This window comes from Molossus molossus, unplaced genomic scaffold (assembly GCF_014108415.1).
Source record: "Molossus molossus isolate mMolMol1 unplaced genomic scaffold, mMolMol1.p scaffold_m16_p_1, whole genome shotgun sequence".
NCBI classification, from domain to species: domain Eukaryota; kingdom Metazoa; phylum Chordata; class Mammalia; order Chiroptera; family Molossidae; genus Molossus; species Molossus molossus.
This window is the reverse complement of record NW_023425344.1, coordinates 245,632,279-245,655,872: the sequence shown is the minus strand read 5'-3', so window position 1 is coordinate 245,655,872 and position 23,594 is coordinate 245,632,279. Positions and strand designations below refer to the sequence as shown.

The window sequence follows — 23,594 nt, the reverse complement described above, 5'->3', positions numbered from 1 at the left end:
CACTAAAGGAAGAACTTGACGGCTTCTCTTTGGCATATGCAAATTGCCAGCATCACTACTTTTGCACTTTGGGGCCATTATTAAAATAAGGGTGACCTGAACACAAGCACTGTGCTACTGCAACAGTCGGTTTGATAATAACGGGATGATTCACGTGTTAGGCGGGATGGCGAGAGAGTTCATCATGCTTTTCAGAACAGTGCGCAATTTAAAACTCAAGAATTGTTTATTTCTGAAATTTCTCATTTAATATTTTCAGACCATGGCTGACCGCAGGGAACTGAAACCAAGGAAAGAGAAATGTGGGTGGGGGGTGGGGGGGTACTGTACACAACGTCAGGGTAGCAGGCCCCTAAGGAAAGGGGTGTGAGTGGAAGACAATGGGATTAGAGAACCTTAACTATTCAGTTAGCCTAAATGGTGGGCATATTTGTTGTATCCACCTCTAACTTTTTATACTTCATACAGTTCATTATTGAAAGCCATGTTTTAATGATCAGAAACTCTCTTCTAAAGCCAAGTGTTTTATAAACTTGATATCATCACTCACTGAGGCCAATGATACTTATTCTCCCATTTTACACTGTGTTTCGGGGGGGGGGGGGGTATATTTTCTTTTGGAATATTTTTATTAGAAGTTTAAGAGGGCCATAACCTTACTATAAAGGAAAGGTCTTAAAAGTAAACAGCTCTCTGAAAATCTCAGCAACTGGTTGGATTTTCCACCATTCCCTCAGGCCTTTTCTATTTTCTGTTTATTTTTCTAGTTGTGTGACGTAGGAGTTAATGGTTATATTCTGTTACCATTCATTCTTCCCAATTGTTCCTTCAATTTCTTTTTGTTGTTTTCCATCACGACACCATTTTCTAACTAGTCCATTCCTGTGTAAAGTTTTTAAATCACTTACCATCTCTATATGTAAGGATAACTACAGGAAGACCTTAGAAATAATTTAAAACTTTGCATTTTTCATATAACTTTATCCCATGCAGTCTCAAATTTAAATGTGTTAAAATGCAAATTATAACTCAAAGCTTCTCTAGGTTGCCTAAAATAAGTGTGTATCATTTAGGAAATCATCTGATACTTTGCAAATTTTACAGATTCACAATGCATCAGAATGGCCTCATTTATATTTTCTAACAATTAACATTAAGTTAACCCTCATCTGAGAACTCTCCTTGCTCCGGGCCATTCCGCGAGCGGCTGTACGAGAGTGTGACACCTGCTGACAGCACACTGTTCCTCCTGATGGCAATGGGCTTCTGTTCCAAAGAGAACCACACAGGAAAGCCCGACTCACTCAAACCGCATTATCTTAACACCTCCAAATGGTCACAACTGTTACTATCTATGTACTACAATTAATCCCACGGTTTCAAATATTCTTAAGGCGGCTGTGAAAGATGAGGACTCAGAGATACCCACCACATTCCCAAAGAAAAGGCTTCACAAATACAAAACTAATGACTTCACTAAAGCTCAGGAAACTTGAAAAGCATTCACTTAGCAGATTTGTATATGGAAGTATTCTGTCTCAAAAATAGCTGTAAGAGTGGCTGTAACTTCTATAACTGATGAGAGAAGGGGAAGTGCCTTACATCTTTCTTTTCCGAAGTGTTGCTTCATGATTACCATCTAAACCCTGCTGGGCTGAACAGATTGGTTCGATAATTACATACAATAACTGCAGTGGGCAGGTAACCCTCAGCTGGCACGGGGCAGCTCCCCTGTGAGAACTTCCATATGCAAACTGCACTGATGGAGTGCATTAGGTACATCTTTCCTGCCGGTGCACAGGCCTGATTAACGCCAGCCAAGGCTCCAAGGTTAGCATGTCAGCAGATTTGTGATGCATTAGGCAGGAATAAACACAGACACTTTTGTTCACTCGGGCCAAAATTAAGGAGGAATATTTCAGTGCTATATTGCTTTCCGTACAGGAGAAAATGCTTTTTAGTTTTAGGAGGACAGATTTCTAAATGCTCATTATAAAGGGAGCCATCCAATACATTCTACCCAAGAACCTAGTGCATTCATCTTGTTTTCAAGCTTATTTAATAAAAAGGGGCTTTCTTAATCTCCATGCAGGTAAATGACACGGGAGTAAAAATCAGACAGTATTCAACCAACAAAAGGAACACCTGTGTTTTAAGCAGTATGCATAAGGTTAAGCACTGAATTTCATGAATCCACCTTAGGCTGGGTATCTCCTGCCCAACTTCCCTGACGATGTATGCCATCTGAAGAGAAAGAGCCAATCGTCTACAGACTATGATACACACACACATTTTTTAAACCAAAAACCTTCAAGTTTTATAGTATCTAAGTACAGCTGCCAGTTATAAAAACAGCCACAAGGATGTAAAGTATAGCACAGGGAATATAATCAATAATACTGATATGGTACCAGGTGGGTAGTAGACTTATCGGGGTGAACATTTCGTAATGTATAGAAATGTCTAACCACTATGTTTTACACCTAAACTAATATAATTGTGTGTCAACTGTAATTGAAAAATACAGTCATTTTAAAAAGGAAGGAAATTCTGACTCATGCTACAACATGGATGAATCTTGAGGACATTATACTCAGGGAAATAAGCCAAACAGCATATGAGTCCACTTCTATGAGCAACCAAGAGTAGTCAAACTCACAGAGACAGAAAGTTGAATGGGGGTGGCCAGGGGCTGGGGGAGGAGGGAATGGAGAGCTGGTGTTTAGTGGGGACAGAGTTTCAGTTTTGCAAAATGGAAAGATTCTGGAGAGGGATGATGGTGATGGTTGCACAACATTGTGGATGTAGTGGCTGCCGCTGAACTGTGCACTTAAAAAAAGGTTAAGATGTTAAATTTTATGTTACGTGTATTTTACCACAGTAAAATATGTTTTAAAAAACTGGTATTAAGTAAGTTAGTCACTGGATAAAGCAGTGAGTCAAATCCCTAACAATGTGTTGCCAGCTCTGTCCCCTGATCACCTCCAAACGCTTTGCTCTGTTACCTGTCAGCCTCGTAGCCCTCGGGTAGTGCACACACTCGTCCCTGGGTATCCTGGGGGGTCTAGGACCGCCCCCGTGGACACCCAGGTCAGAGGACACCCTGGCCCAGTACACAAAACAGCATGGTATTTGCATATGGTCTGTATTTGCACACAGGCTGCGCCAGGTGTGCCCACACATCTCTGCGTTCATGTGGGTTCAGTGCAGTGCTGGCACATAGTAAATTCAACTTCCTGGGATTTTTTTTCCCAAGTACTTTGGATCCGAAGTTGGTTAGATCCATAGATACAAAACCTGCAGATACAGAGGGCTGACTGTATTTTGGTTCTGTCCGAGTAGAAAACAGCTTCACAAAGTGACTGTGCTGATCTCTGATTGTGTTATTCCACACCAGGCTTCACAGGGGCTTTACATGCATTTATAAATAAAACCAAAATATTGTAAGCCACGTAAGAATAACTTAAAAACTTAAGATAGAGTTTTCTTTTAATTCAGCATGGCTATCTTCAAAAACTTTGGTTTCAAAGGGCGTTAGTGTGTATGATCCACATCATGTTTTTGAAGGGATCAGATATGCTAGGCTAAAATTTAATTAATTAGCAGCTTCTCATTTCCAACTTAGAAACAGGGAGACAAATCAGCTAGATGCAGTTAGACTGATAATTTACTAATAGTCTAAACACTGATTGGAGACCAGTTATAAACATAAAGCTGTTTTAATGGAAGAGAGAATAAAACTCTCCAGAGGCAAAATACCAAAGGCCAATTCTTTGCTCCCCAAGTCAAACTTCACAAGATCACGCCTAGATGCTTCCAACTACGTCTAAGAAAAGCCAACCAGAGTCACGGCTATGGGAAAGGAGATGAGTACTCAGGCACTACTACTGGGTTTTTCCCCTTATTACAAAAGAAATAAATGTTTATTATAAAAACTTAAGAATATAGAGCCTTAGACTGTTACATGTTTGACATTCCACATGTTCAAAGAACTCCAAATGCAAATGTGTGTCTGCACGAATCAGCTAATCTTATTTCATTTATCTGATTAAGGACACGTGAAGTCACCATGCAAAGTATAAACTTCATAAATTACTATTACATTCCTTATTAGTAACCAAAAATAGAGTATCTTTCACTCAATAGTAAACGTAAGACATACCTTCCATGAAGGTAAACCGAACACGAGTGTTACACCACAATATTTACAAAACTAGTGGATTTTAGTTAAAATTCACTATATAGACAGAAAAAAACTGAGGCTGGGGAGAGAAGAAAGATGAGAGACCTTGCTCAGTGCTTCTCCACGGGTAGCAGTGCGGAGACTAGAACTCGGAGCTCTCTGCTCTTAGTATGACTTCCTCCACAGAGCTGCACAGCCCCCCTGTGTGACGCTGCACATGAGGCCCCCTTTCTAGACGTGCTTCCACCTCGGGGCATCCCTTCCTAGCTACGCCCACGTCTGTGTGCTTGGCGCAGCCCATTTCCACACTCCTCTCTCTCTTCCTAGGGGTGCTCCCGGAGGGCAAGGACAGTTTCCTTCATTTGTTGAACCCTCACTGAGCATTTCCTTCCACAGTAACCCTGCCCTCCAGCTGAACAGAGGTGGAGATCCCACCACATGTTTACTAAGCATCTACGGTATGCCTACCACTGTTACAGACTTTATTCTCGAGCTGAGAAAACAATCACTAAAAAAAATTTAAGAGAGTAATTTTAGCTTTTATAAAAACATTAAACACATACAACTTAAATCTCTAAAACTGTATCTTTGTAAGAAATCATTTTGGAGTTCCCTAAATTACTCTTCTTAAGTAAGTATTCAATGTAAATCCCGCACACATGAAATTTCGCTCTATGAAGTATCAAGCTACACATAAAGTAACACATGCATGACTTCACAGTCAACTCTTGATTTTGTTTTGTTGCTGCTGCTTACTTTTTAAATTTGGATCTCTCTCCTGTCAACACTTGCAGTTATCTTCTCTGGAGGTGGGAAGAGGAAGTAAAACTCAAGAAATTTTGCTAACTATTGACAGGTCTAGGGGAGAGGGTTTAGCAAAAGAAAATGATTAAATACATGACCAACAAAGTTTAGAATACCTATGTTCTTCACTAATTCAAGCTATATCACTCTTATAAATCCACAAAGAATGAGGAATTGACTATAATTATCTGAAAATGGTACACCAAAAATTACTGCTAATTCATGAGTGTACCAAAAAATACTGATGCATTTTTAAGCTCTGTCAAATAAAGAAATAAAGGGGGGGGGGGGGGCGTCATCTAGTTGGCAATCAGAATTGATTGCATGCTCCATGGGCAATACATTTTTTAGCAAAAGCACTACTTTCAAAAAGTAGGTATAATGTGTGTGCTTGCTTATTTGGAGCAACTGTGTTTGTGTCTGAAGGTGGGCCTGCTGAGGATAGAACAAAGCTGCTTTAGAGCTCACATGTCACTCATTTTCCCAGAAAAAACCACTCAGTTAATGAGCAGTGAGCTGAATAACAAGCTGAACCTGGATCACATGATTACAGGAGTACTACGTGCATGAGAACTTCCTCTCACCAGACTTTCATGTCATAATGGAAACCACAGCCTGGAAAGATCTTCCAGTAGCATTTCTGAAACCAATACATTCAACTTCCAACTTGTGATGGCCACAATGGCCTTTCATGACTTTAATATGATTTATGTCACAAGAACCATGAAACATCCAATTGGATTAAACGTGTATTCACTTCACCACGGATAGAAGTTTCTACAGATTCATTAAACTAAGATCCAGAAGAACAATATGTCACTATTCTATTCTATTCTAGGTTAGAATTAACATGACACCACTTCATTCACATTTTCCTCTGAGGACACCATGACCTGCACCACTGATGTAAAAACTTGTAGCAGTTAAGGATTCCAAAATGGTGGCGGAATGAATGGAAGCTACACAGACCATCTCCAAGGACCAAACTGGAATTACAACAAAAATAAAGACAAATCGTCAGGAAAAAGCAAAAGAAAAGCAGCTTAGAAGACCATATAACCAGGGACACAGACTCGATCCTGTAGGACTGCAGAAGCGAGAGAAGGGGGCTGGGAGCCCACAGACGGCACTGGCCTTAGCTGGGAGCAGTGCCCTTGGCTCCCAAGCAGCTCCACAGTGCAGAGCTGGGACAGAGGCTAAAATAGCCACAGCCACTCACCTTGGGCTCCGGCAGAGGGAGGGCAGACTGGACTAGAACTGTGTGGGGATACTCAGAATTTGGAGGGTGCTCAGAGCTTTTGCTGAGTTGCGGCCACGCATCTTATTCCTTCCCAGGTCTCTGGGTAGAGGCAGCAGCCCCTCCCTCAGAGATTCAATCCCACCCAGGTGAGCCATTGAAATGCAAATTGAGGCTAACTAACAACAACCATCTGTCCCACCCTCGGGAAATCCCCTTATGCTGAACACCTGAGAGAGTTTTTCATTCAACTGAGAACCCACGGCTCTTCAAGTAACTGCTACTGATAGCCTCCAAGCAAAAAGCTAGAGGATAACTGAACCATTCCTAGGCTAGCAACTCTAACCAGGAAAGTAAGATGTGACAGTGGTGTTTAACGTGGGTCCTCCCTGGCTCATCCAAACCCAGGAAGGGAGCCACAAACAGCAGAACACCATAACCCACAGGGAAAATTTGGCAGGCTCCAAAGCCCACTGTGATAGCCAAAATGGTGAAACAGAAACAAAAGCCAAATAAAAGAACAAGAGACCTCTACCGAGGATGAGATAAATGAGGTGCAGTTAAGCAAGTTAACAGAACTAGAATTCATAGCCATGATCTTGAGGAAGCTCAACAGCATGTGTAAGGACATGAGCACCATGAGTAAAGACATAGAAATGTTAAAAATCAACCAGTCGGTGGTTACGAAGAAGAAATGAAGAATGACATATCAGAAATGAACACATTGGAAGGTCACAGCAGAGTAGAGGAAGCAGAGGACCAGATCGGTGAATTAGAAGACAGAGTAGAAAAAAATCAACCAATCAGAACCAAAAGAAAAAAACAATTAAAAAACAGAAAGACAGCTTAAGAGAACTGTGGGACAACTGGTAACATAATAATATTCGCATCACAGGATTCCCCGAAGAAGAAGTAAATGAGCAAGGGTTAAAGAATATATTTGAAGAAATAGTGACAGAAAACTTCCCTAATTTGGTGAAGGAAGAAGGCATTCAAGTTCAAGAAGCACAGAGAGCCCCAAGTAGGAAGAACCTAAACAGGCCCACACCAAGACACATAGGAATCAAAACGCCAAAAATTAAAGACAAAGAGAATCCTAAAAGCAGCAAGAGATAAGCAACAGGTTACCTACAAAGGAATCCCCATAAGGCTATCAGCTGACTTCTCAACAGAAACACTACTGGCCAGAAGGGAATGGCATGAGGTAATCAAGGTCATAAAAAACAAGGATCTGAATCCAATACTACTCTACCCAGCAAGGCTATTATTCAAAACAGAAGGTCAAATGAAGAGCTTCCCAGACAAAAAAAAAGGCTAAGGGAATACATTAGCACCAAACCAGCACTGCAAGAAATGTTAACAAAGACTGCTGTAATCAGCAGGAGAAATAGGAAGAAAAATGTAACCACACTAAACAAAAACAGCAATAAATAAGTACATATCAATAATCACCTTAAATGTAAATGGATTGAATGCTCCGATAAAAAGACACAGAGTAGTTGATTGGATAAAAAAGCATGACTCATCTATATGCTATTTACAAGAGACCCACCTCACAACAAAAGACTCACGTAGGTTGAAAGTGAAGGGATGCAAAAAAATCCTCCAAGCAAACGAAAAGCAAAAAAAAAGCTATTTTATCATATCTGATAAAATAGATTGCAAAATGAAGGCCATAACTAGAGACAAAGAAGGCCACTACATAATATTGAAAGGATCTATCCAACAGGAAGATATAACCTTGATAAACATATATGCACCCAATACAGGAGCACCAAAATATATTAAAAATCTTCTGGAAGACTTCAAAGGAGAAATCGATAGCAATACCATCATAGCAGGGGACTTCAACATCCTGCTGACATCACTGGATAGATCCTGTAGACAAAAAATTAGCAAGGAAACAGAGACTCTAAATGAAGCACTAAACCAAATGGATTCAATAGATATCTACAGAGAATTACACCTAAACTACAGAATTGACATTCTTCTCTAGTGCACATGGGACATTCTCAAAGATAGACCACATGTTAGAACACAAACTAAGTCTCTACAAGTTCAAGAAGACTGAAATCATATCAAGCATCTTCTCAGATCACAATGGCATGAAACTAGAAATCAACTGGAACAAGAACATGCAAAGACATTTCAACACATGGAGGCTAAATAACATGTTTTTAAACAACGAATGGGTTACCGAGAAGATCAAGGAAGAAATTAAAAACTTCCCGGAAACCAATGAAAATGAACACACAAAATCTATGGGATGCAGCAAAAGCAGTTCTGAGAGGGAAGTTCATAGCACTACAGGCCTACCTCGAGAAACACGAAAAATTTCTAATAGACTATCTAACATAAAGAACTAGAAAGCAAACAAAAAGAAAACCCCAGAGCAAGTAGAAGGAAGGAAATAGTAAAGATCAGAGCAGAAATAAATGACATAGTGTCCAAAAAAACAATTCAAAGGATCAATGAAACAAAGAGCTGGTTTTTCGAAAAGACAAACAAGATTGATGGACCCTTAGCTAGACTCACCAAGAAACAAAGAGAGAGAACCCAAATACACAAAATCAGAAATGAAAGAGAAGTAACAACTGACACCACAGAAATGCAAAAGATCGTTAACAACTACTATGAACAATTATATGGCAACAAAATCGACAATCTAAGTGAAATGGACAAATTTCTAGAAACACATAGTCTCCCAAAACTGGACCAGGAAAAGATAGAAAACTTGAACAGACCAATAACAACTAAGAAAACTGAATAGGTAATCAAGACTCTCCCAGCAAACAAAAGCCCAGGCCCGGATGGCTTCACGGGGGAGCTTTACTGAACATTCAAAATAGAACTAACACCCATTATTCTCCTGAAACTATTTCAAAAAATTCAAGAAGGAGGAAGACTTCCAAACTTGTTTTATGAGGCCAGCATAATTCTAATTCCAAAACCAGAAAAAGACACTACAAAGAAAGAAAACTACAGGCCAATATCCCTGATGAACATAGACGCCAAACTCCTGAACAAAATACTAACAAATCGGATCCAGCAATACATCAAAAAAATTACCCACCGTGACCAAGTGGGATTCATCCCAGGGATGCAAGGCTGGTACAATACTCACAAATCAATAAAGATAATACACCACATAAATAAAATGAAGAACAAAAAACCACATGATCACATCAATAGATGCCGAAAAAGCCTTCGACAAAATCCAGCATCCATTTCTGATAAAAACGATCAGCAACGTGGGAATAGAGGGATCATATCTCAACATTATAAAGGTCATATATGAAAGACCTACAGCCAACATCATACTCAATGGGCAAAAACTAAAAGCATTTCCCTTAAGAACAGGAACAAGACAAGGATGCCCATTTTCACCACTATCAAATTTAACATGGTACTGGAAGTCTTAGCCACAGCAATCAGACAGGAAGAAAAAATAAAAGGGATCCAAATGGGAAAGGAGGAAGTGAAACTGTCATTATTCGCAGATGATGTGATACTATACATAGAAAACCCCAAAGACTCCATAAAAAATTTACTAGACTTAATAAATGAATTTGGCAAAGTAGCAGGATACAAAATTAACATCAAGAAATCAATGGCATTCTTATACACCAATGATGAACTCACAGAAAGAGAAACTAAGAAAACAATCCCATTTACCATTGAGGCAAAAAAAATTAAGATACCTAGGAATAAACTTAACCAAAGAAATAAAGGACCTATTTGCAGAAAACTACAGGACATTGAAAAAAGAAATAGAGGAAGATATAGAAAAGTGGAAACACATACCTTGTTCATGGATTGGAAGAATTAACATCATTAAAATGTCCATACTACCCATCGCAATCTATAGATTCAATGCAATCCCCATCAAAATACCAACGACATACTTCACAGAACTAGAACAAATACTTCAGAAGTTCATATGGAACCAAAAAAGACCTCAAATAGCCACAGCAATCTTGAAAAAGAAGAGCAAAGTAGGAGGGATCACATTACCAGATTTCGGGTCATACTACAAATCCACTGTAATCAAAACAGCTTGGTACTGGCACAAGAACAGGCAGATAGACCAGTGGAATAGAAGAGAGAACCCAGAAATGGACCCAAGGCGATTTGCTCAATTAATATTTGACAAAGGAGGCAAGAGCATACAGTGCAGTAAAGACAGCCTCTTTAATAAATGGTGTTGGGAAAATTGGACAGCTACATGCAAAAAAATGAAACTAGACCATCAACTTACACCATACACAAGAATAAAAAAATGGATAAAAGACTTAAATGTGACTCATGAATCCATAAAAATCCTAGAAGAAACTGTAGACAATAAAATTTCAGACATCATACGCAGCAGAATTTTCATTGATACATCACCTAAGGCAACAGAAAAAAGGAAAAAATGAACACATGGGACTACATCAAACTCAAAAGCTTCTGCACAGCAAAAGATACAATCATCAAAATGGAAAGGCAACCCACTGTATGGGAGAACATAATTGCCAATGATATATCAGATAAGGGGTTAAATTCCAATATATATAGAGTGCTCATACAACTCAACAAAAGGAAGACAAAGAACCCAATTAAAAAATGGGCAGAGGAAATAAATAGACACCTCTCCAAACAGGACATACAAATGGCTAAGAGACATGAAGAAATGCTCAACATCACTAATCATCAGAGAGATGCAAATTAAAACAACAATGAGGTATCACCTCACACCTGTCAGAATGGCCGTCATCAACAAATCATCAAACAACGAGTGTTGGCGAGGGTGTGGAGAAAAGGGGACTCTGGTACACTGCTGGTGGGAATGCAGACTGGTTCAGCCACTATGGAAAACAATATGGTGTTACCTCAAAAAATTAAAAATTGAACTTCCATTTGACCCAGTGATCTCACTTCTAGGAATATACCCTAAGAAGCCTGAAACACCCATCAGAAAGAATATATGTACCCGCATGTTTGTAGCAGCACTATTTACAATAGCTAAGATATGGAAACAGCCCAAGTGTCCATCAGTAGACGAATGGATAAAAAAGCTGTGGTACATTTACACAATGGAGTACTATGTAGCTGTAAGAAAGAAAGATCTCTTATCCTTTGAGACGACATGGAGGGACCTGAAGAGTTATCCTAAGCGAAACAAGCCAAGCAGAGAAAGACAAATATCACATGATCTCACTTATTTGTGGAATATAATGAACATAACAGTCTGAGGAACGGGGTAGTCCCAGAGACATGAAAGTGGGGTACAGACTGACAATCCCTAGAAGAGGGGGTGGTGGGGGAGAGATAAACCACAGAACTTATATGCATGTGTGCATGAACAATGAACATAGACAACAAAGCTGGGGACAGGGTGGGGAGGGAGGCGGAGGGGGGAATCAGTGGGGTAAAAAGGAGAAACATCTGAAACAAAAATAAATTAATTAAATTTAAAAAAAATACTTTTAGCAGATAAGGTGTTTTATGGGCAATCTATGAAGAGAGGCAAATGGGTATCTAGTCATGCTTTAATTGTCTTTCATATTTTATGCCTCAAATTACAAGATTTTTAGTGCCTTGGGCATCATTGAGGAAAAAAAAAACTATAAATGCATAATAAATTAATGGCTGCATGGCCCTGGACAAGTCACCTACCTGCTTTGAACTTTAGTTTCATCATTTGTAAGCAGATGTATTTCACATCAATGCTATAAAGTATACATAAGATAATTTTTAAGTACTTAGAGAATATAGAGTACTACATAAATTTTCAATGATAACCTAAATAGGTCGCTATTCTATTACCATCGAGATCCCTGGAGAATTCTCAAAATAAAGCATAAGACTCAGAGGCTGTAACATTGCAAACTAAAAAGGCCAATATTTATATAAAGATACATATTTCAATAAAAACCGAACCCTATGTATGTACTGATGATGAATGATCACAAGCCATACTTGAACAAGTTTCTTACCAAATAAATCACATTTGGAGTTCTATTAAAAACAGGCTGCCTCACCTCCCTTCAATAAGGCTATGTCCACAAAATGCCTAATTCCTAAACTCACAGGTAGAAAATGGCAGACATGGAATTCTCTGGCAAAGTCCTCTGCTTATGTCAACTACTTCTAGTCCTTTAGTGTATGAATCAACAGCTTCAGGGGAAAAGTGCACTTCAAACTCTTTCATTTGATTTATATATTTTTAAGATAAGTATGTTGTGGAGCTGCATTTTGGAGTCTTTATTTCACAGTTATTACCACATCTTTCCTTTGTTACAAAATCAACTTTGACCAATTCCCAGTCATTTCCTATTCAAAGCAACCTATTTTAACACATTCATCAAGCGAAATGTAAGCCAGTCTTCAATCACATCTGCCTAACAGACCCTATTTCATAAACTGATCTTTTAAGTTTCTAAGACCTTAGCTCAAAAATTCCATGTGTATTTTCTTGACATTAAGAAACCAGAAAGACTTGAGAAAACTTAGTGAAACATTAACAATAATAACGCTTTAACATTGATTAATCACTTTATTGTCTGACACTGTTCTAAGCACTTTATAGATTTAAGCCACACAACAATCGTATGAGGAAGAACGGTAACATTATTTCCACAAAAAGCAAGTTTTTAAAAAATTCTTCCCTTATTTTAAGAAATGTATCCTCTTCAACAATCTAAATGTATACATTTAAAATATAGTTTCTTGCCCGGCCGGTGTGGCTCAGTGGTTGAGCACTGACCCATGCACCAAGAGGTCACTGGTTCAATTCCCAGTCAGGACACATGCCCAGGTTGTGGGCCCCATCCCCAGTGGGTGACCTGCAGGAGGCGGCCAATCAATGTTCTTGCTCATCAATGTTTCTATCTCCCTCTCTCCCTTTCCCTTCCCCTCTCTCTAAAAACCAATAAAGAAAAAAAATATGCCCTGGCTGGTTTAGCTCAGCAGTTAGAGTGTCAGCCCGTGGACCAGAGAGTCCCGGGTTCAGTTCCCGTAAGGGCACGTACCTTGGATGCGATTTGTCCCCAGCCCTGGTTGGGGTCGTGTGGGTGGCAACCACTCGATGTGTCTCTCTCACAACGATGTTTCTCTCTCTCTATTCCTCCCTCTCTATCTGAAGATAAATGCAAAAATGTCCTCAAGTAAGGATAAAAAATAAAAAAAACTTTAAAAAAAGAAAGAAAAAAAAAAAAAAAAAATATATATATATATATATAGTTTCCCTCCATTACTCTATATCATGATGAAAAAGCTAAATAGATTTTCACCAAATTTAGAAGGTATATTTGGGGCACTCTCAAGCTACAGGCGACATGATATAATTGAAATACTGTATGAGGTGCGGTCACCTTGAAGCGCTAGGAAGCTGTTCCCCGGAGCAGCTGCAGGCCACCGATTTGCAATGGAAGCCCTTGCTCTTGTTCAACTCTTTGTACCATGTTCCAGGCTGAGTGCCAGCAAGGATCTACTTAACAATGGTTAGTAATTTTTCAGAGGACCTCTAGAAAAGCCAACTAGCATACTATAGCTTTAAAAAACAAAAACCTTAGCCCAGCCAGTGTGGCTCAGTGGTTGAGCATCAACCCATGCACCAAGAGGTCACCGGTTCGATTCCCAGTCAGGTTGTGGGCCCAATTCCCAGTGGAATTTTTTTTTTTAAAACTTTCGATGTGGAAAGAAGGTTGTATGCATCCCATTCCTAAGGAGCAACAATATATACTGTTTGAAAATGAACAAATAGATTGCAGAGCTACCCTCCAGACCTAGTCAACGGCTCTGCAGGGATGACACCCAAGGGAGTGAAATGGACAGCCAGTCCCCTCTTTGTTGGCTTGGGCAAGCAACTTCATCAAAACCCTATGAGAAAATAGCTAATGGAGGTATTAATGTCCTTATAACTTGCTGAGTTCCTTCCAGAGAATTAAGCTATCTGTACCCCAGATGGGACAGGAAGGAGTTCTTGAAGGATAAAACTAATGTTCTTGATCTCTACAGTCCCAGAGACCCAGCATGGACCAGCACATAAATCAGACCTTATACACAATTGTTGAAAGTTATTTTAAGAGTACACACTAAAGCCAATAACTGCTGGAACTATACTGCCACATTCTAATGAAAGGGTTTAGTTCTAATGAATAATGAAAATCTTTGGCTGAGCTTTTTAAGGGCAGATTGATCATTAGACTCTCTTCTTCAGCTTTCTGTCATCGCAAAATTCTGTGCTTTAAATAAAACTCTTAGGCTACTGAGACTAAAAACTCTTCCAAGCGAGTAAATTCATATTTCACTCTAGTTTCCAAATATACTATATCATAATCAAGCCTACTATAAAAAAAGGGATAGAATCCTTGCTTCATTCCATTATTGATTAATTCTTATAGGTTTTACTATAATGGATATCTGTTAGGAACATAAAGAGAAACATTTTGAATTGATTACACCTTTCCCTTTCCAAAGGAGATTTGAGTCTGATAAATACAAAGAACATATACATTTTTCTTATTTTTTTCCTAAACTTACTGTGGTAGTCATTTCACCATATATTTAAGTCAAAGCATTATGCTGTACACCTTAAACTTATACTTATGTTGAATGTCAATTACATCTCAATAAAACTGGAAAGACTAAAAATAAAAAATAAGGCATTAGCAAAGATTCTTGTAAATGTAAATGCTGTCAGACAAAATCAGCTACTGAGCTGCAAAAAGCAGTGTGTAATGAAAAGAGTCACGACACTTCAGTTCCAAGTGTTAGCCCTGCGGAAGACTGACCTACTCAGCTGTAACGGCAGCCAACCTGCAGAAACCAAATTTTCTCCAGCACATAGGTCCAAATAGTGCTTTGCAAAGAAGGAAGAGGAAACGGCACTGGACAAGTTCTCACTGCAGCAGAGATCTTTACTTCTCAATCAGCAAAATTTTAGAGAAAAACACTCTAGAAGCTAGCTATAAATATAATGTAAAGAAATCTGTCCTGAGCACGAAGATGCACACTGCATGTTTACCCATGTATGCAAACTGTAAGTTTACTGCCTTACTGAAAAATTCCACTCAGGCTTCCATTTTATCCCTTCATTTCAAAGCCGAATGTAGCTTTTAGCATACTTGTTGACCACAAAACTGAGCTGATGCAATTAACACACAACTTACAAGAAAAAAATGGCTATCTAGATGAAATGTATATAATTTTCTATTTCCGTGATGAAATTACAGAGACCTACTATTTGCCAAAAAATCAAATTCACGATCCAATTTCAAAATTCCAATCTAGAAAGAATTATAAAAATCTTTTAATTTGCTGCTTCTTATTTTAAAGATAGAAAATTTATTTTTAACCCCTTTTCTCATAGTTTGGAATATGAGATTTCCAAAGGAAAATACTGGAGCTTACAGAATTAATGACAGTCAGACTAGTCATTAATGTTAAAAAAAAAAATCTTTCTTCTCAAAGTAGTTTTCCTTTTCTATACAAAAGCAGCTGGCATATTTTATTAAATAATTTCATATTATAAAGAAAATCAATGTCAACAATTATTAGAAATAAACCAAAAAGTTAATACATACCTGTAAAATCTAAATATTAAAGTGATACCAGCAGTTATTTACATGGCTGCACAATATTTCCCCATAAAGTTCATTATTTAACATTTCTCTCTCAAAAAGCAATCCCCTTATATGCATATACATTGCTTTACATAATGACATTTCGGTAAAGAGCAAAATCATGTTCAAATGGTAAACATACCAACAAACAAAACAACTTTCAAATGGTAATTTTTTTAAATACAAATTTTCAAATAAATACTTTTAGCACACCAACAAACAAGAAAAAACTGAGAGACAAGATCAACCCTAGGGGCTGACTTGGGAAAAAAATCAGACTATGAACTGAGTGCCTTGTCAAAATCCCTCTCAGATATTACTATCCCAAGTTAGAATCTTAAAATAAAATTAATAATCTGCCACTATACATAATAAATATATAAATATTCATTTTCTACAATCCGCTCTATATATTTTTTCTATATCATAAAGAGCTTGCCTTTAGCCCAGACGGTGTGGTTCAGCAGATTGAGCATTATCCCATGGACTAAGAGGTCCCAGGTTGATTCCTAGTCAGGGCACACACCCAGGTTGCGGGCTCAATTCCCAGTAGGGGGCGTGCAGGAGGCATCCGATCAATGTTTCTCTCTCACATCGATGTGTGTCTCTCTCTCTCTAACCTTCCCCTCTCTCTAAAAAATCAGTAAGAACTTATTTTTTTTTAAAAACTTGCCTTTAGATAATGGTGATATATAATTGTCAAGCAATCTGTTATTATTTTCTTTACTAAGCTACTTATTTATTCTACTAAAATTAGTATGTGTTGCAATTATAATCATAGGAAGTCCAAAGGATAATTCAAGAACAAAATTCACCTTTGTTCCAGTTTTTGCTTTCAGACCTCCATTCTCCACAACAGCAAGTTCCAGTTTGTCATCATCCTTACTTCCTATAGATTTTAGTCCTTGCAAAAGAATATCTTGTAAATTTCGATAAAGAGGTTTCTCGTCATAGTCCAATAATTTCACTGTTTCCATGTATTTAGCAATTTCATCTAAAAAATAACACAATTATTCTGTAATTTTAAAATCATAAATACAACATATTTATCCTTTATTTCTAAAAAATAATTTGATTATAGTAAAATTAGAATAAAAATATGTATCTAGTTAAACAATTGTTTTTTCAATCACTTCTTCAATGAAAAGGGTGCTTTTGAACTCAGGAATTGTCAGATAATAGTCAAAATAAAAAATATATTTGAGATACTACATAAAAAACATTTTTGCAATTGTGAGACAGTGAGATAAAAGACATCTTCAGGCTGCTGACTCAAGGGTATGTATCCCATCCTAGCCCTTTCCCCGACACACAGACCTGTATATATACTGCCTCACCATGTGGCTCTTGGAGGTGTAACTGTCATCTCAAATCCCAACACATCTAAATCTAAACTGCTGACCTGTCCCTAACACCTGCTTCTTGTGGTTTTCCCTGTCTGGGTTACTGAGAACTCCATCCTCCAGCTCCTCAAACCAAGGCTCTTCTTCCCACACCCCACACCCAGTCAATCAAGAGACCCTGTCAGTGTCACACACGCGCACGCGCACGCTCATTCACTCACTCAAATATGCGGTAAGCACCCATTATGTACCAGACAAGATTCTAGATACTTGAGATGCATGAGGGAAAAAGAGACAAAAACACCCTCCTTTCAGTGGTCAAGGGGATCTACAGAAAACCTACAGCAACATCACCAAGCATGGCAAATATGGAAAACGTCCATTCTGAGAGAGGAAAATGGCAAGGCTGTCCACTTCTACCACTTTTGTTCAGCACAATAGTCATGTGTGCTTTTAGCCAATATAGTAAGGCAAGAAAAGAAATAAAAGGTACAGAGTTGAGTGAAAAATACAAAACAGTTAATTCACAAACATGATAGTATATATAGAATATCCAAAGGAATCTACTAAAAAAAAAAAAAAAAAAAAAAAAAACTATCAGAATAGGTAAACATAACCAGGTCACAGAAGCAAGGTAAGTATATAAAAATATATTCTATTTCTGTATACTAGCAACAAGCAATTGGAAAAGATTTTAAAATATACATCCCATAATATAGCATCAAAAGCATCAAATACAATGAAAGATGAGCAAGATTTTTTGCAGAGAAAACTAAAACAGTTGAGAAAAACTGAGACTAAATCAAATGGAGGATATAGCATATTAGTGGACTGGCAGGCTCAATGGTGTAACGATGTTAGTGCTCCCCAATTAGTCCAGAAGCAGTGCAATCGCACTCAAAGTTCCAGCACACTGGGGATGGAGGGGATGTGCGTGCAAGCCACGAGGTGATTCTTAAATTTACACAGATCTGCAAAGGACCAAGAACAGCAAAATAGCAAGATTAAGTTTAAAGAACAGTGCTGGAGGACTTAAACTACCAGATTCCAAGACTTAAGATAAAGCTACAATAATGAAGAGAGTATGGCCCAAGAATAGACAAAAAGAACAAGGAGGAGAGTCCGGAAACAGATCCACAGTTGATTTAAAACAAAGGTGACACAGAGGGCAGAGGCTGGTCTTGTAAAGAAACGCTGCTGGGTAACTGGATATAAATAGGCGTCAGGGAAGAAATATAACCCCTCCTTATATCATACACAATAATTATTTGCAGGTACACTATACATCTGTATCTATAACTGGCAATCTACAATGGCCAAAAATTGGAAACACCCCAACAGTAGAATAGATAGATAATAGTATATAAATATAATGGAATACTATTCAGAAATGAGAAAAAACTACTGTTAAATATGCAAATATGAGCTTCTGGGGATCTAATGTACAGCATGTGACTACAGTTAACGTGAGGAAATGGAGGTGTTAATTGTCTTGATTTTGGTAATCATCCTACAATATATGGGTGTATCAAATGATCATGTTGTACACTTTAAATATATACAATAATGTTATCAATTATTCCTCAGTGAAATTAAAAATAAATAAAAACATCCAAAACACCCATGCAACAATGGGAATGAACTTCACAAGACAATAGTGAATGAGAGATAAGGACTATAAAACAAAACTAGAATGTTAATTTCATAAGGGTGGGGATTTTTATCTGTTTTGTTTACGCTATGATTCCATTTTCATAAACCTCGAAAACAAATCTGTGGTGTTGGAAGTTAGGCTAATGACTCATTAGACCAGAGGGACAGGCTGGGACCAGGAGAAATTCTGAGAAGCCTACAGTTTTCCATTTCTTGATGTGGTTGGTAGGTTGCAACGGTAAACCGCATAAGGTCAGGGTAGACCTCCCTGAAAAAGAGACCACTAGGCAAAGGCTTGAGAAGACTTCTAACTGCTTCCAAACTGACCACTTCTCAATACCTCCACCTCTGCCTCCGTTACTTGGATGATCGCATTAGCGTCCTAACCTGCCTTGCTCCCTTAGCAGTCTATCCTCAAAAGAAAAGCTAGAGAGATGTCCCTTAAAGATAGGCAGTTCATGTCACTTTTCTACTCCAAATCTTACACTCTTGCTTAAAGTAAAAGCCAAAGCCCTTATAAGAGCCTAACAGGGGTGGGGAACCTTTTTTTCTGACAGAGGCCATGTGGATATTTATAACATCATTATCAGACCATATAAAATTATCAACTTAAAAACTTAGCCTGCTATATTTGGTCAGGCTAATTTGGTGAGGCGTGTGATGTTATCTGGGACTGATTTCGAGGACCTTATTCAGCCCACGGGCCAAACATTCCCCACCCCTGGAAACGGATGCACTCCTCAAATACGCCAGGCACTTTCTGTTCCTTCTGCCTCGATCTCTCTTCCCCACACTTCCAGAGCTTACTCCCTATCTCCTTCCTACAACTGCTCAAATGGCACCTCTTTAGTGAGGCCACCGCTGCCCACCCTACTTCAAACCCTGGTCCTCCTCCCTACTTCACTCTAGAATTCTAGTCTGTGCTGCCTTCTGTTTTCCACAGTACTAACCACACAATACACTGTAGAATTCACTCATATGTTCGCTATCTCTCTTCCAACCAGAGCATTAGCTTCATGAGGACAGGAATTTTTACATTTTGTTCACTGGTGTAGCCCTGGTGCCTAGAATAATCCCTGGCACAAATAAAGCTTCAATAAAAAAATAGCTTTATGAATGAATGAAATTTGGTTCCCTTCCTGAAAGCAATAAATAACTGAATGAAGCTCAAGTGTTCCTATAGCCCACTCCTGAAAAGGAAAGTGCTTTGTTTATGAGAGCAGGCCCCAGTACAATGATTACACCTAAACTCTTACATTAACGATTATTCCATGGGCATCATGACTTTGTTTTCTCTCAGAAAACAAAATCCCTATGAATATATAAGAAGTCTTTTCCTACCTGGCTTGTTTTTCTCAGGAAAACATTTGTCCATCAAACTTGCAATATTTTCTCTGTATCTGTTAAAAATTAAAGAATGAGTCACTGTTTGACGCTTGATGCCATAGAAAGGTATTAATATTTAATAACAGTAAATAGCACATTAAGCAGCACTGTGCTACATTCTAAATATGCTTGCAGACATCCTTCTAAAATAAATTGAACAAAAGACCAAGAAATCTTACTGTTTAATACACTCTTTCTTATTTCTACAATAGTATCAGTTAATGTTACAGTTCCAGGAAAGAAATTCTGACTGGAAAACATTTGCCTTATTGTGAGCTTCCCAAAATAATTTTAAAATCTCCTTTACCTAATTTTGGAATCTCTAACATAGTTAGGATCTTTCAAATTATCCTCCCATGGAAGATGGCCACTGAGCCACTGGATCATGCAATAACCAAGTATTTCCAAGTCACCACGTCTTGATGGGGCTATGAACACAAAAGAAGCAGATTAAGCACACTGAAATAATTGTAAGGTGTAATTTCAAGTATATATAAAATAATAAAGTAAAACAGTCAACTCTATAGTCTTGTTTCTCATCACAAAATCTTGACTGCACTAAATGAAAGTATTGAATTTCGGGTAGTATAAAAGAAATAATTTACCTCCAACTAATAATTTATTTTAAAACCCAAAGTGGCAAACTCGAGTTTCAAACTAAGACTATTAATCTAGGAAATAAAATATATAACAATAACACATTTAATAGTGCCCTTGGAAAACTTAAAGACATTAAACATGCTATGAGCTCTTAAAAGGCCTGGAGAACTAAAGGTTTTAGCCACCCCACCCTACCCCCACCACACACACTGTTGGGCACAGAAAAAAGAAATGACATCAAAGAAACAGACCAACTTAACAGGTGACAAAATACAAGTTTACCTGTTATAAAGTAGTAGCTTCATGAGAAATTTAAGACTTTTAGGGGGGAAACCACCACCATTCCAACTAAGTCAAATGCAACCAAACAGAAATCCTCGCTACCGCTGAATGACCCACCTTCGCTGCGGAACCTTGTTGTCTGGACGCTCGGGAGGACGCAGAGAACACAAGGGCCCTGTTCCACACATGGAGTCTAGCCTCCTCCCTTTCCCCATCCCACCTTGCCTCTTCAAACTTCTCTACTTAGTTATTTATGCGAACTAAGAACCGTGGAGGAATTCAGTTGAAACATTAGCTGTGTATTTCTTGTTCAAGTGCCGCTGACATACCCACGCCATTGTGTGCATCGATGCTGGTGAATTCAAGAGTGCCATCGTGACACCTTTTGGGGTCTTCTTTATATTCTTTATGAATTCCTTCTGGGCAGTACCGATAAGCAAGACCATAATCGACCAGGTACACCTATAAATTTCCAAGTACCAAGACAAATTAAAGCCAGAATAGCTGCACATAGACTCCTTTAAAGTCCCGAAACAAAACACTGCCATTGAAGAGTGAATTCAATACAAAACCAAACTATAGCAAGCCAAACAAGTTAGATCCTATTGGCAAACAAGGACGAAGACTTCATTCTGACAGATTTCTCATGTAAAGGAACTGTTAGATGGCCATGTAGCTACAGTTCAGATAGTATCACCTGATTTTATATACTTTTTGGATAAATGTGATTTACTTGTAATTAATCTTGTGTCTTCAATTTGAGCAAGGACTGTAAACCTCATATTTTTCCTTACAGTCTGAAGAAAAGCTGAGCACAAAGTAAACCATCCGTACTTTTTGTGATACAACTGCCAAACTCACGTGTAATCCTGCTAACTTAGTTGACACATGACACATTAGTTGTCTTCATGCCTCTACTTCCTCACTTGTAAAATAATCAAATATCAATTCACTTCATAAAAGTATTTCAGAGTATAAAAATTATTTAAAGAACTTTTAGATAAAGCTCTTATCTACATTTAAATTTTATATATTAAAGTCTTCAAAATTAAAACTAAATGTTAATGTTATATACACACATGTCTGTGGACATGCACATGTGGGTCTGATTAGCATACAAATCTAGTAACTTTGGCTTTCTTCTATGTCACAGCATCATATTACATTTCTAGTTCTGGGAACTGTCTCACAAATGTATGCAGTTGGTCAGAAGAGGGAACTGAAGTAAAAATATGGGAATGGATCTAGCACATACATTGAATACTGGAAAAATAATCCCATCCAAAGCATATGCTCAAAGAATAACAGAGCTGCAAAAATATTTCCATAGAAACGAAAGGCAGCATGTTTTAGTCAACTGCAAACTGAAATAGGTTGTACTATTATGTATTATATTATTACATAAGTCCAGTTTACTTCAATTAATGGAATTCTCACCATTCAGGTTCTTAGCTATGTTTTGTTTGTTGTTGTTGTTTATTTTTCTTTTTTTAGAGAGAGAGGAAGGGAGAGATAGAAACATCAATGTGAGAGAAACATCAATCAGCTGCCTCCTGCACGCCCCCTACTGAGATCAAAAGCTGGGCATGTGCTCTGACCAGGAATCAAACCAGAACCTCTCAGTTCATGGGACGATGTTCAATCCACTGAGCCACACTGGCCCGGCTGTTTTGTTTTTAATCTAAAACAAGAAGGCTGGAAATTCTGTGACTGCCTTTAAGATTTCTCCACCAGTATGCTTTATAGTACAGAAACTTTCTTCTATATATATATACATATATGCATATAGGTCTCTATGGCCACCATAACAAAGATGGGGGAAGAGACGCAAATATGAGTGATAGAAAAAGAAAGAGGAGTCAAAGGAAAAACTAAGCAAGAAGTAAAAGACAGGTTTGAGGAAAATAAAATGAAGTATGGATTATTGACACAGACCTATTTAAAATCTTTAAACAATCTGATACAAGATCAAGAAAGAAGTGAGACCACACCGAATGGAAAAAGTACAGTGGCCCAACAATAAAATGCCAACTAAACCTTACTTACCAAAATCACAGAAACAGCTACAAGAAAACTGTACAGATCCCTCTACTCCAACTAAACTAACTCAAATAAAGGTAAAATAACATTAGCTTTTCTCCTTTCTTTAAAACGTAAGAATTACAAAGGGAATGTAATAAACTAAAAAAAAAAAAAAATGCAAATTTAAATTTCAAACACTAAGGGCATACAAATTTAGACAGCTAAGATATTTCTGTAAAACAACTGATTCGAATAATCAACATGTTAAAGACCAAATTTTCCAAGTAATAGAACACTTACATTTGATGGATTTCTTGAACAAAGGAAATAAAAAAATGACAAAGCAGACAGGCAAACATAATTCATTGGTGCACTATATAATTTTAAGCTTCCACCCCCAAATAGCTATTTGAAATTCATTTTGTATCACAAGCACTTCTTCTGAATATTATTTAGGGCAAAATAGCCAACTTGAT

The 23,594-nt window shown here is 37.9% G+C and overlaps 1 protein-coding gene across 8 annotated transcripts in view; it reads right to left on the bottom strand.

Moving 5' to 3' along the window:
- The window catches only part of VRK1 (VRK serine/threonine kinase 1), a 67,869-nt gene that overhangs the window by 5,697 nt on the left and 38,578 nt on the right, over window positions 1–23,594 (bottom strand). For all 8 annotated transcript variants that reach the window (XM_036270353.1, XM_036270387.1, XM_036270390.1 and 5 more), the window contains 4 exons: window positions 21,426–21,558; window positions 20,522–20,642; window positions 20,170–20,228; window positions 16,648–16,826 (listed from right to left, as the gene is read on the bottom strand). In XM_036270353.1, coding sequence (XP_036126246.1) covers window positions 16,648–16,826; window positions 20,170–20,228; window positions 20,522–20,642; window positions 21,426–21,558 — 492 coding nt within the window. The remainder of the gene's footprint in view (window positions 1–16,647; window positions 16,827–20,169; window positions 20,229–20,521; window positions 20,643–21,425; window positions 21,559–23,594) is intronic.